The sequence below is a fragment of the Garra rufa genome, chromosome 2 (genome assembly GCF_049309525.1).
Source record: "Garra rufa chromosome 2, GarRuf1.0, whole genome shotgun sequence".
NCBI classification, from domain to species: domain Eukaryota; kingdom Metazoa; phylum Chordata; class Actinopteri; order Cypriniformes; family Cyprinidae; genus Garra; species Garra rufa.
Window position 1 is genome coordinate 63,174,142 of NC_133362.1, and position 12,220 is coordinate 63,186,361.

General features: G+C 35.5%; 1 protein-coding gene across 2 annotated transcripts; it reads left to right on the forward strand.

Moving 5' to 3' along the window:
- Positions 1-1,106: 1,106 nt before the first annotated feature.
- On the forward strand, positions 1,107-11,947 carry LOC141325675 (uncharacterized). Of its 2 annotated transcripts, XM_073834437.1 has the most exons (8): positions 1,107-1,240; positions 1,325-1,498; positions 4,796-5,285; positions 8,361-8,548; positions 9,533-9,596; positions 9,972-10,171; positions 11,007-11,184; positions 11,680-11,947. In XM_073834437.1, the coding sequence occupies exons 4-8, from the start codon at positions 8,501-8,503 to the stop codon at positions 11,862-11,864; spliced, it is 675 nt and encodes a 224-aa protein (XP_073690538.1). In that variant the 5' UTR covers positions 1,107-1,240; positions 1,325-1,498; positions 4,796-5,285; positions 8,361-8,500; the 3' UTR covers positions 11,865-11,947. The 2 variants fall into 2 exon arrangements, with proteins under 2 accessions (XP_073690538.1, XP_073690539.1); XM_073834438.1 differs by lacking the exons at positions 1,107-1,240; positions 1,325-1,498 and having other exon boundaries at positions 4,718-5,285.
- The last annotated feature ends 273 nt before the right edge of the window (positions 11,948-12,220 follow it).

The following is a 12,220-nucleotide window of genomic DNA, read 5'->3' on the forward strand; positions in this document are numbered from 1 at the left end:
TAACTAGACGCGGCAGGCGCGAATTTAGACGCATATTCGCGTTTGGTGTGAACGCAGCATCAGGCAGACCGCGTTCAAACAAGACGTGGTGGTGCAAGTCTGGAATCTCAGTGCTGTCACGAGTCACGACTGGACCAAATTAAATTTGTGTCATTCCACACGCAATAACTCTGGAACGGTCCTTTGTCTCCAAGCTAGTAAACACTGGGTTTCGCATACGTCACGTGTGACCTTTCGACGTGATTACATAGAGCGTATAGACACGAACGCGCATTAGCCCTAGTGCTAGACGAGTTTCAGTGCTTAAAAGAAAATGACCGAACATTTCTGTAGACAAGACTCTTCTTCGTCGGCTGGGATCATTTACAGCCCTTTGAAGCCACATTTAAACTGCATTTTGAAGGTTCAAAAATCGGAGCACCATTTAAGTCCATTCTATGGAGAAATTTCCAGAAATGTTTATCTCAAAAAACATAATTTCTTGATGACTGAAGAAAAAAAGACATCATCATCTTGGATCACAAGGGGGTGAGTAAATTATCTGTAAATTGTTGTTCTGAAAGTGAACTACTCCTTTAAGTGCTTAAAACCAACCTTTATTGGTCATTAATTGCGTTAGCATTCAGGGTTTTTTAAAATGCACAAATACATGAAGCCTATGCCCCAAAATAAACATAACTACTTAAGAATTAAATAGCATAATGCTGTCAATATGTAATGCACACAAATACTTATTAGATCATAAATACATCAGTTAGGATTAGGGGTAATCTTACAGTTATGGCTTAAAGGGGACAGGATATACAGTTTATACAATATAAAAATAACTATTTCTATAGAATGTCCTTATAAAACACAAAAACTCAATGTGTGTATGTACACAATGTATTTGTAAACATTTCAAGGAACACTAAATATTTATGCAATAAATGTCCAATAAAGGCTGGTTTAAAGCACTTATTTTATGACATTTTCAGATTTTCTATGTTATTCATTACAAACATACACTGCAGATATAACCTATCTGATAAATTGACATTAATATGGCTGTTTGTTTGTTTTCTCTTCACAGGCTAAGTGGGTGTCATCTCACTGCTTAGTCCTATGAAAGTTTGTCTTCAGCTTTACAGTCCTCAAACTCTGTCCTGAGAGAACTGGATCTGAGCAACAATGACCTTCAGGATTCTGGAGTGAAGCATCTTTGTGATGGACTGAAGAGTCCAAAGCTGGAGATGTTGAGGTTTGAGTTGAAATACTTGATTATTTATACTGTTATGATGTTAAGATTAATTCTGTATGCAATTACTGTGTTCTTCTTGTTCAGATTTTCCATATGTTATCTCACTGCTCAGTCTTGTGGGAGTTTGTCATCAGTTTTGAAATCCTCAAACTCTGCCCTGAGAGAACTGGACCTGAGTAACAATGACCTGCAGGATTCTGGAGTGATGCTTCTTTCTGAAGGACTAAAAAGTCCAAACTGTCAGATAGAGATACTGAGGTAACTGGTTTTCCATTAAATAACTAACAAAATAATACTCATACAGTAATCAAGGTGTAAACCAAATGTGGGCCACATATCTTCCAGAAAATGTGGCCCAGGTACATTAAAACGTATATGGGCCAGTTTTGGCAAAGATATGGCACAGTAAACACTAGCTAATATGGCTGTGAGCCTAAGTGGCCAGCATATGATGCCACAAATGTGGCTCAGTTATCCTAATATGTATCTGGACCAGTTTTGGCAAAGATATGGTACAGTAAACACTAGCTAATGTGGAAGTTGCCCACATATAAAATGACAAATTTTGCCCAAATAATTAATAACAATTTTAGCCAAATATATGGCACCGTCAACACTGGCTAATCAGCGTGTAAATTGTCCGACATTTGACATGGCAGATATGCCCCAAATTATGTGTTGGGTATCGTTTGAATTTTATCGATTCCGGTTCCGATTCCAATTCTGCTTATCGATTCCATTTCTTATTAATTCCTAATTCTGTTTCTAATTAAAAAAAAAAAACATAATTTTTTTTTAAGTCAAACATTTAGAGGTCAAACATATTTATTCTGTCTTTTGCTTATGGTTTTACAAAAAAAAGAAAAAAGAAAAGAAAAAAAACAGGCCAATATAAATTTCAGATTTTAAATTATTAAAGACAAGTTATATGAAAATAAGAACAAACAAATCAATTAACAAAAGCATAAATAAATAAAACCGAACAAATGTCAGGTAGAGAAATTGAAATTTTAAAAACACTGCATAGTTTTCCTTTCATAAATAAAATGTGACTGATCCAGCAAAATGAATTACAGTGACCCAAATTTCAAAATTGAAATGTTAGCATTAATTGAAAGAGGATTCATAAGCTTTAAGATGATATCCTATTTAAAGTCATATCTTGAATGGTTTTAAAAATATACCCATTTGAATTATGGTCGTCTGCTCTTTTTTTTTTCCAATTGAAAACGTGAGAAAATCGCTTTGAACGTTTTTTTTTGTTGGTATCTTTCAAAATCCATAGGGATGCTGCGCTATTGACTAGCATAACCACAGAGGAATGCAACAACCGCAGCAACTGTGATATTTGCGTGTTTTCTTTTTTCGTAAGGTTTTGCCATTCTGGCTTTTCTCTTAATGCATGTGTAGTCAAGTCAAGTCACCTTTATTTATATAGCGCTTTTAACAGTACAGATTGTGTCAAAGCAACTTCACAGTATTTAAAAAGAACAATAGTGTGCAAGTAACGCATTGCTGTAAAGAATCAATTTTCAGTTAAAGGCAGTTCATCAATGAATTCAGTAATGTCAAATAGTATACGATATCGCTGGAAAGTGTCCCCAACTAAGCAAGCCAGAGGCGACAGCGGCAAGGAACCAAAACTCCACAGGTGACAGAAATGGGGAAAAAAACCTTGGGAGAAACCAGGCTCAGTCGGGGGACCAGTTCTCCTCTGGCCAGACCACACCAACAGTTTGTACTAGGGGTGTGACGAGACACTTATCTCACGAGACGAGACGAGACGAGATTTTGGGCTCACGAGAACGAGACGAGACGAGATTTTTTAACTTTTTTAAATAAATCCTCAATGATGAAATATATAGGGGACAATAGTATTTTATTCAACAAAAAACACAAAATGCAAAAAAAAAAAAAATGTAGGTGCATTTTGATATGAACTTGTACTTTATGAAATTAAACTTATATTTTAATGAATTATATGCAGTAATATAAATGCTGCATGATTCTGGGTAAACTGAAAAACAATTTTCTTTTATAAACTGGAGATCACGATTCTGAAGAAAAAAAGGATTAGAAAATTAAACAAAATGACATAATTTACTATTGGTTCTGAAATAATGTTCATTGCTTAAGTCTGAAAAAAAAAACTAAAAAAAATGAAGGAGCCTGTGTCTCAATTAATAAAGACTTTCACTATTGGAATCTCTTGAATGTTTAATTCAATGACAAATATTTTTTTAAACGTGCAGTTGTCGCCCTCTCCTGGCGAAGAGAATAAACGTTACTCTACATACGTGTTATACTTTCGTTTTTGATCGCTACTGTAGACAATAAGTGTGTATATCCAAACTATAAGCTTTTATCCCAGTACTTATGTTATTTAAATGTCTGTAACAAAGACATGATGATGATTATGTGGTTAAAAAGACTGTTTGTGTTGCTTTCTGAAACCACAGCAGTAAGAATGCAGATTCGAATGGCTTCAATAACGTTCACATGGTAAGCGTCAGTGGAGCGCGTGAAACAGTTGTAACAGACAATGCTGAATCACAGTCATTCATGAATAAGATTGCATGGGTGTTTGAATAGAGATCGTGATATTTTTATAACTATTAGTCATGCAGCCCTAATGTAAACATTGCAAAATGTTTTGCCATGATATCATCACGTTCTCGTGAGACCAGTCAGATCTCGCGGGACACATCGGAGTCTCGCGAGATCTCGTGCCACGAGATCTCGTCACACCCCTAGTTTGTACCAATGTCTGATTGTAAAGAATTCATCAGGTTCCCGTGGTGTAGCGCCGATGGCTGTCAAGGTGACGAGGTCTTCATTGATGATCCGTCTCTGGAGCTAATCTTGATGAAATTCAGTGGACTAAACCCACATTAAAGATGTGACACACAGTACTAAACAAAAGTCTTGATTAGGGTGAGAGACATGTTGGGGTACTGTTTATTAGTGAGTCAAGGCAGAAGATGCAACAAAATGTGCATCTTTGCAGACACAGGAGTCTATAGTATAATGACTAGATGTATACCACTTTATTTACACAAGGCCACACAAACCCCAAATTAACAGGCCTATATATCATATATAAATAAGATATATATATATATATATAATTTTTATTTTTTTATTTTTTGTGTAAAATACAATAAAAGCATAATTTTACATAATTTTTGGTTAAATCGCACCATGTGATGAAATTTAACCAGAATTAAATTAAACAGCCAAATTAAACAAATGACTACATTGATGCTTTTAAAGGGGTGCTATTATGCTTTTCCACCTTTTGAACTTTAGCCAGTGTGTGGTGTGTATGTTTGGGCATAAAAGACATCTACAAAGTTACAAATCTCAAAGTCCACTCCAAAGGGAGATATTTAGTTTTTAAAAAGTCCCTTTTCAAGAACTATAACGAACTGCTTGTTTGGATTATAGCGTTTGTTTTCTGCTTGCAATGATGTCACAACGCGGTATCCCGCCTACAGAAATTCAATTAGTTAGCGGGTTGGGGATTCGCCTAACTTTAGCATGTATTATGGACAGCCGCTTCTGGGATGCTTCAGCAAGCCGCAGGTAGTCTCAGCTTTAACTAAAGAGTCTGCGAACTGCTCCGGAATCCATGCTGGAGTGGCTCCATCTGCTGTAAAAGAGTTCACACAGCCGGTAAATGACATGGGTCCAGTAGGTTAGTGGTACTAATATTTTCTTGATAATTTTTGGTGTATTTTAATGAATGAAATGAATTTTTAATCACAGAACATGACTAATAATTATAACCACATCATATTGAATCAAGACAAATTTGCATTAGTGCGTATTTCTTATTTCTTATAGACATGGCAAGTGCAAGTACAAGTACCAGTGAATTGCTGTCAGTCACTGGATATATCCATAATGTAAGTTCACTGAAACAGGGCCCCAAATTTTTTATTTTTTTTTTCCGATGCACTACTTCAACAGAAAGACACTTTAGCACATTAAGAATCTTCAGACCTGAACTACATGGCCAGTTCAAAGCTTCAGAAAATAATCGGTAAGTGTGTCACTAATGTAATTGTTTTGAAAAGTACATTTGGAACTGAAAGTTAAAGTCATGATGTATTGTAAAGTATGGTGCTGTTCCACAATGTCCACCTTCAATTCCTGCCAGTGCTATTAATTAAAATTGTTCTAAACCATATCAAAGGTTTAGAACAACTTTGACAGTTGCAGAACCTTTTTTTAAAGCTATATACCCATAACCCACAACTCCAATCTGGGCATCCCCCATTGTCTAGTTTTTAGCATTTGTAAATGCCACTCTTAAAGTTGAGGCTATCAGCCACTTCAGTGTTCCAATTAGGGGTGGGACGATACAGGTAACTCACGATTCAATTCTGTGGCGATATGTGGCCCACGATAATGATAATATCACGATTCACGATATCTACAGTATTCAATATATTGAAAGAAATTTCATCAACGATATATCACGATATATGTGACTGAAAAAGAAAAAAATACCCATAATAAGGAAATCTTATGCATTTATTAATGCCAACATTTCCAACACTGTGCAAAGAAATATGCATTTGCATAATAACTCACTGCCTCCTGGTCTTAAATGTAAACATTGTACAGCTAGACGGATAAAAGTGCCTGAACATTAAAAAAACAACATAAACATTAACTAACATGTGTAAACCATGATACTGAAACGTCAGTAGTAAGTTACTGTAAAGTGCTTTATGTTAACCTGGACAGTGGTCACATCAAGGCATAGGGGAGAGCGGGGCACAAACTAACGCGGGGTTAATTGTAACACGCCTGGTTTAAATATTTCCACACATGCTAGCATAACCAAATTTATGGTATTTACTAGTTGCCATAGCAACACTATGCAGAGAAAAAAAAAGCGCCAGAATTCAAAAGCCTTTTGAAGATATCGCTGAATATTTATTTTACCATAGTAAAAGTACATTTCTGGCTGAAGTAAACTTTTCATTTCAGTTTTTAATATTCATTTAAAACTAGACAAATCTGCTATTATTTTAATCTCCAATTTGTTATTTATCAGTTTAGATGGTTTATTAATGCTTCACAAACCAGCAGAAGACACTAACCTGTTTTAAACTCGAGTCGCGCAGCTGGGGAAAGATGTAACACTGTGTTACAATATTCCCCGCTGTTATTAAACTATGCTGTTCTATGACATTAGCGGTGCAGTTTACACGATTTACTTCTAAGGATTTTGATAAGATACCTCAAGAAACAGGTGAATAAAGGCTGACAATCAATGTTTAATGTTCAGAAGTTATTATTTCAAGTAATGTAAAGCATTTTGGCTGGTTTATGTGTGTCGTGTTCTATGAGAGCTGTGTGTGGAGGAGTGGAGTGTTTTACTGAATGTCTAAATGTGTTTCATCTATCTGTCCACATTGTTTTGAACTACTGTACAGCTGTGTGTTGCGATCAAAGCCGTTCAAAACATTGTTGCGATGTGTTCATTTTCAAACTCCAAAATTCGATTATTTTTATTTAAAAAAAAAACGTCATTACTTCATTTGAAAAAGTTAACACATGTATTTTATTGACAAAATATTTTAGTTTGTTGTGTATATTTATTTCATTCGATCAGATAACATTTTAAGCTGTCATATGGTCGTGTTACAACGTGCCCCTCAGATGTTACAATGTACCCCACCTACGGGGCATGTTGTCACGTTTCACTTCCTTTCTTTTGAGGTAAATAACGAAAAACGTATACACTGTAAATATGAAACAAAGCGATATATTTGTACTAGACAAGTGTGAAAACAACGTGGATAAAAAATTGTACTCTGAACCCCACGTGGATTTACATAAACGGCGAAATTCAAAAAGTGTTAGGTTGTGCCCCGCTCTCCCCTATTCTTCTTGAGGAACACAAACGCCTGTTTCACACATACTCCGTCTGCAGTGCGTATGCAGTCCGTGTGCATTACGTATGCGATGCAGAAGCAGCACGGACTCGTTTTGCTTTCACACAGGACATGTTTGCAGTCCGTTCCTGATCCGCGGCTGTTTACCACAAACACACCATTTATCCGTTATTTTGATTTCAAATACAAACGTGCTTTTTCAGCTTTGTGATACTCTTTTATCACAGTACACTAATACAATACTAGATATATTCACGTTTAAACTCAACGTATTATACAACGTATCATAAACAACGTATTATTAAATGCACTTGAATGCACTTGCACACCGCTTCTGGGACCTACTGCCCGACAGCAACCGCGTGCAGTGTGAACATGGGTGCGGAAAAAAATACTCAACGCATACACACTGCAGACGGAGTATGTGTGAAACAGGCAACTAGCGGGTGCGTCTTTGACTTGTTTTTCGTTATTTTCCGCCATTCTTCTCACTTCTCTTTTTTCTGCGCTTCTTCTCTGTTGTTGTTAGATAACTTGTGTTCTTCACTGGCCGCTGCTTCCGACACTTTACCCCTATTTACTCGAACAGCACCCCCCGCAAACAGAATGGTAGATATTGGGTAGTGACAGTGACACTGACGACGGGTTAATTAATCATTTTGTGTTGTAATAAAATATCGATATTGGCCATTAGTGTATCGATTATTTATTGCGACAGAGAGCACAACAATATATTGCAATATTGATTTTTTTTCCCACCCCTAGTTCCAATTGCCATGCAGTGCAACCAACAATACAACCCAGGGGTGAAATTATAACTGAGTTCCTAGGACTATTTATTGTGAAAGCCCCTTATATAGAAACCATATTGCTATTAAGACTATAATGCTATTATGTTTGTTTATTTAATATAAGAATCTGTATATTATTAATAATTAATAAAACAATTCATAATAATATAAATATATTTTTTTAATTATTAATATTTATAGTTTTTTTTACCCCTCTGTTGTTCAGATTTTATAATAATATCTAACCTCAATTTGAGGTACAAAAGGTACTTTTGAGGTATACAATTGTATTTTGAATACAATTGTTACTACATGTTAAAATCCTCCAAAGAACAACTGTATTTTAAGACTGTATGACTTTACTCTTTAAACTGTATAACAGAAAATTAACTATATGTGCTTTATTCATTAATAAAGAAAAGCTGGAAAAGGTGGAAGTAAAACCTTCACAATTACACACCATCAAGAATGGCATCCTATTCACACACCAGTACAAAATACTGTGTGCTGCTGATGTAAAACTTTCATAGAACAACACAATAAAGGACAACCAAAAAATGCTGTCCTTGGAGCAAATTCTGAAAACAACCTCTCAATATGAAAGGGTAAGCATATTTTATTACAAAATTATGTATTTGAATGTATTTTGTATGTATGTTTATTTATAATTGACACACATTACTTAATCATTAACCATTACCTGATAGAGAAACTTAAAAGCATCTTTTTTTGTGTGTGTGTGTGTGTGTGTGTGTGTGTGTGTGTGTGTGTGTGTGTGTGTGTGTGTGTGTGACATAAGTTTCATCTTTGTGTGAAACGCAAATTGGTGAATGAATGTTCCGAAGTGAAGTAAATTTCAATGGATTTCCCCTGCTCTTTTTTTACACCTGGCATTAACATGCAAACTGTATGCAGATGTTTTCCACATTGAAAAGACAAGTGTAAACGTGCTTCTGATCGGAATATTATCCAATCAGCATGTCCTGGTCCAGATCTCAGTGTAATGTAAACACAATCCAGCCATTGCGTCTGCATTCGCAGGCCAACGTCACGCAAAACACCTCCCCTCTCTCCAAAACTGTCAGAAGAGGCCGTGGAGCGCTAGTGAGACTACAGTTTTTTTTTTAAATCTCCCGTGAAAATGATTTTCAAATAAAAACTCACCACTTTAGGTTGACTTTGAAATCCCACCACTTCAGGGGCTATCCTCTGCAGACTTTTTTTAAAATATTGCATGGGAAGGACCAATTTGATTGGTCATCCAAGTAGAAGAGTGTGTTGATGTTGCCAAGTATAAATACACCATGTCCTGATTGACTGAGGATATGATCTGCTTGATCAGATGATAGCATGGTAATACCAAGTGTAAAGACCGCAAAAGAGAGACATGGAAAATATTCAGAGCAGGGAGACGTGAGGACTGGGGTTGGGAACAACTGGTGTAAGCACTAAGCATTATACAATACCATCCATGCATTGCCATGTAACGTATTGATTGCACTGTCTAGGTTTTCTTTCCTTTGTTCAATCTTACTAGTGTTATGGATTATTTTTGTATTGTGGTACATATTTGCCTTTTTTTATTGTAGGCCCATCACAGGAACATTAAAGGTCAGAGGACGGAATCTCCTGAATCAAGGCAGATCATCAAAGGCAAGTAACTAAAGGAGTCATGAAATGGAGTTTAATATTCTAATGTTTCTCAGATAGTAAAGTTTTTTTCTTGATTACATACCATGGTGACTCACTCACTGTTAAGGTGAGGAGAGCTGTCATGTTACAATTCTCTCAATTTTCAATTCAGCTGTTTCAAAAGGGTAAATAAGAATAATTCATATCTTAAACTGGGGATTTGGAATATGTTTATATTGTAGAGTAACTTTTCTAAGGTGTAAATACCAATAATATTTTTATTCTCCATTTCATGAGCACTCTAAGGAATTTTATGATGATGAGTTCTAAGGAACTGTTGACATAGTGTTACTTTTTTCCTTTGCTTTTACTAACTTTCCTTTTTTTCCCCAAAAGAAATTGCATATTCCAAAGTTTACGAAACCCTGGCTGCGCTAGTGTCTGAAGTGAGAGAACTCCGTCTAGAGGTCCAGGGTTTTATGAGACGCGAGCTATCGTTGTCTCCTCCATTACCTCTATCACTCCCTTTAAAAGACTTGACAGAGTTTGAAGAAGCTGAACGGATTCTTCAAAGTAAAGATGCCAGACAAATCATGGTAATTTAAGTTTATCATTCAACACACATATCTTAAGGGGTGTAAGGATCCATCAAAAACAGGGTTTCCGCGGGGTTTTAAAAAAAGATTGTAAAAGATTGTAGATTGTAGTACAAAAGAAATAAAGAACTACAACACCACGGAACAACCAAGCAACAACAACAAAATGAGAATTCAAATGAGCATTAGAGGTAGCATTACATGGACATCGGAAAAATAAGACCTGTGTAAAATTATTTAAAACCTAGAACAGAGAATTTAATACTTTTTAATGCCTAAAATTTAGATTTTAAAATTTTAGACTTTAAGACCCTGCGGAAACCCTGTGTGAAAAGAAAAATCGCAAGATTCCAAGAAAAATAATTTGTGTAAGTTTGATTCGGATTAATCTATTTACGTCATACAGTGAAGACTGAAGAATTTTACATTTGATAAGAATTTCTGTACCTGAAAACATTTTTAGATCTAGCCTACCTATTATTTTTTGGCAAAACCTATATTTTAGCACAGAAGACTGAAAGACTTTCTTGAATGTTCTTGAATGTTGTCATGGCATAAGATTACGTATCTTATGGTGTACGTATATTATGGTATATGGTATGGTATATTATCTTATGTGTGACTTGTGAATTTTTTGCGGTATCAGCAAATGTCGTATTTCTGGGTATAAGAATCAATATCGTATTGTAATGAACCATCCAGTGTACACCCCTAATACATCTACTTGGCAATTTTTGTTTTTTACAATGTTGTCTAGGGAAAAAAAATGTAGCCACATGGCATTTTTTGCAAGCTTTTAATGTTGTGCACAAATGTGTCCCTTACACCCTTGTAGGTTGGCCGTTTTGCCATTGTGGGAGGAGCATCAGTTGAAGGACGTATTAGGAGAATGCTGACCTGTGCTCTAACCAATGAGTTGGCCTCTCAAATGAATTGGGCAGGAAAGAAACTGAAAGAAGAGCATAAACGAAAAACTGCATTCAAAGACACCAACCTCAGGATGTGCATGTATGGTAAGCAGAGAATGGAGAAAAATGTCAAGATGTGGTGTGTGTGAGTGTGTGTTTGTATATACAGTGGGTACGGAAAGTATTCAGACCCCCCTTAAATGTTTCAGTCTTTGTTATTTTGCAGCCATTTGCTGAAATCATTGAAGTTCATTTTTTCCACATTAATGTACACACAGCACCCCATATTGACAGAAAAACACAGAATTGTTGACATTTTTACAGATTGTTTATCAAAAAAGAAAAACTGAAATATCACAAGAGTGAAACATTTAAGGGGGTCTGAATATACTCCGTACCCAACTGTATATAAAAAATAAATAAATGTGCATTGTATCTATGGAAGATTATAAGAAATTTCTAAACATATGTTGTATTTCTGTACATTTGTAAAAGTCACATTTCCAGAAATTTAGGACCCACCTTCTGTCATTCATAAACAACTGCAACTCCAAGTTTTTAGAGCATTGTGCAGTTCTAACTTTTTTTTTCATTCTTTAGATGCCCTAAAACAACAGCTGAAAGCGGGGAAAAAAAGGAGGCCTCAGAGTTTGTCTTTGCTGCAGTTGTTCAGAAATGGCTTTGTTATGCCCCAGAACGGCTGGGGGGAATTGCTCGTGGTGGAAAACCATAAGTTCAGACGATCTTTAAATACATTTCAGAGTATATACAGAGTACTCTATTAATAATGTTTAATAATTTGTAAGTTGTAGTGTATTTTATTAGTTCTATTCTAATTGTGATGTTACTTCCTGTTTAAACGGGTATGGAGCATAATTAAATAAATATGTTTTCATGTAAACTGAAGGATGTTGAGTTACTGACTTTTTGTTAAAAAAAAAAAGGTTTTCAGCCCTACACTGTCATAGAATCTTGCTGTACATAAAGCAAGACTGAACTAAAATTGCTTCAATGTTGATTCAATGTAAAATGCATGATTTAATTTAAGTTGAACAAATATTGATTTTATGCCCATCTTCGTCTATTTTTCATCGTTGAAATAACATTATTTCAGGGTGCAAACCTGATGAAAAATCAATAC

What these genes read in the sequence shown, in the direction of transcription:
- LOC141325675 (XM_073834437.1), top strand. Translation starts at nt 8,501, where the DNA reads ATGCTGTCCTTGGAGCAAATTCTGAAAACAACCTCTCAATATGAAAGG. An exon ending in CAACCTCTCAATATGAAAGG is followed by an intron (nt 8,549 to 9,532) that starts GTAAGCATATTT and finishes TTTTTATTGTAG; the next exon opens with GCCCATCACAGGAACATTAA. An exon ending in CCTCAGGATGTGCATGTATG is followed by an intron (nt 11,185 to 11,679) that starts GTAAGCAGAGAA and finishes TTCATTCTTTAG; the next exon opens with ATGCCCTAAAACAACAGCTG.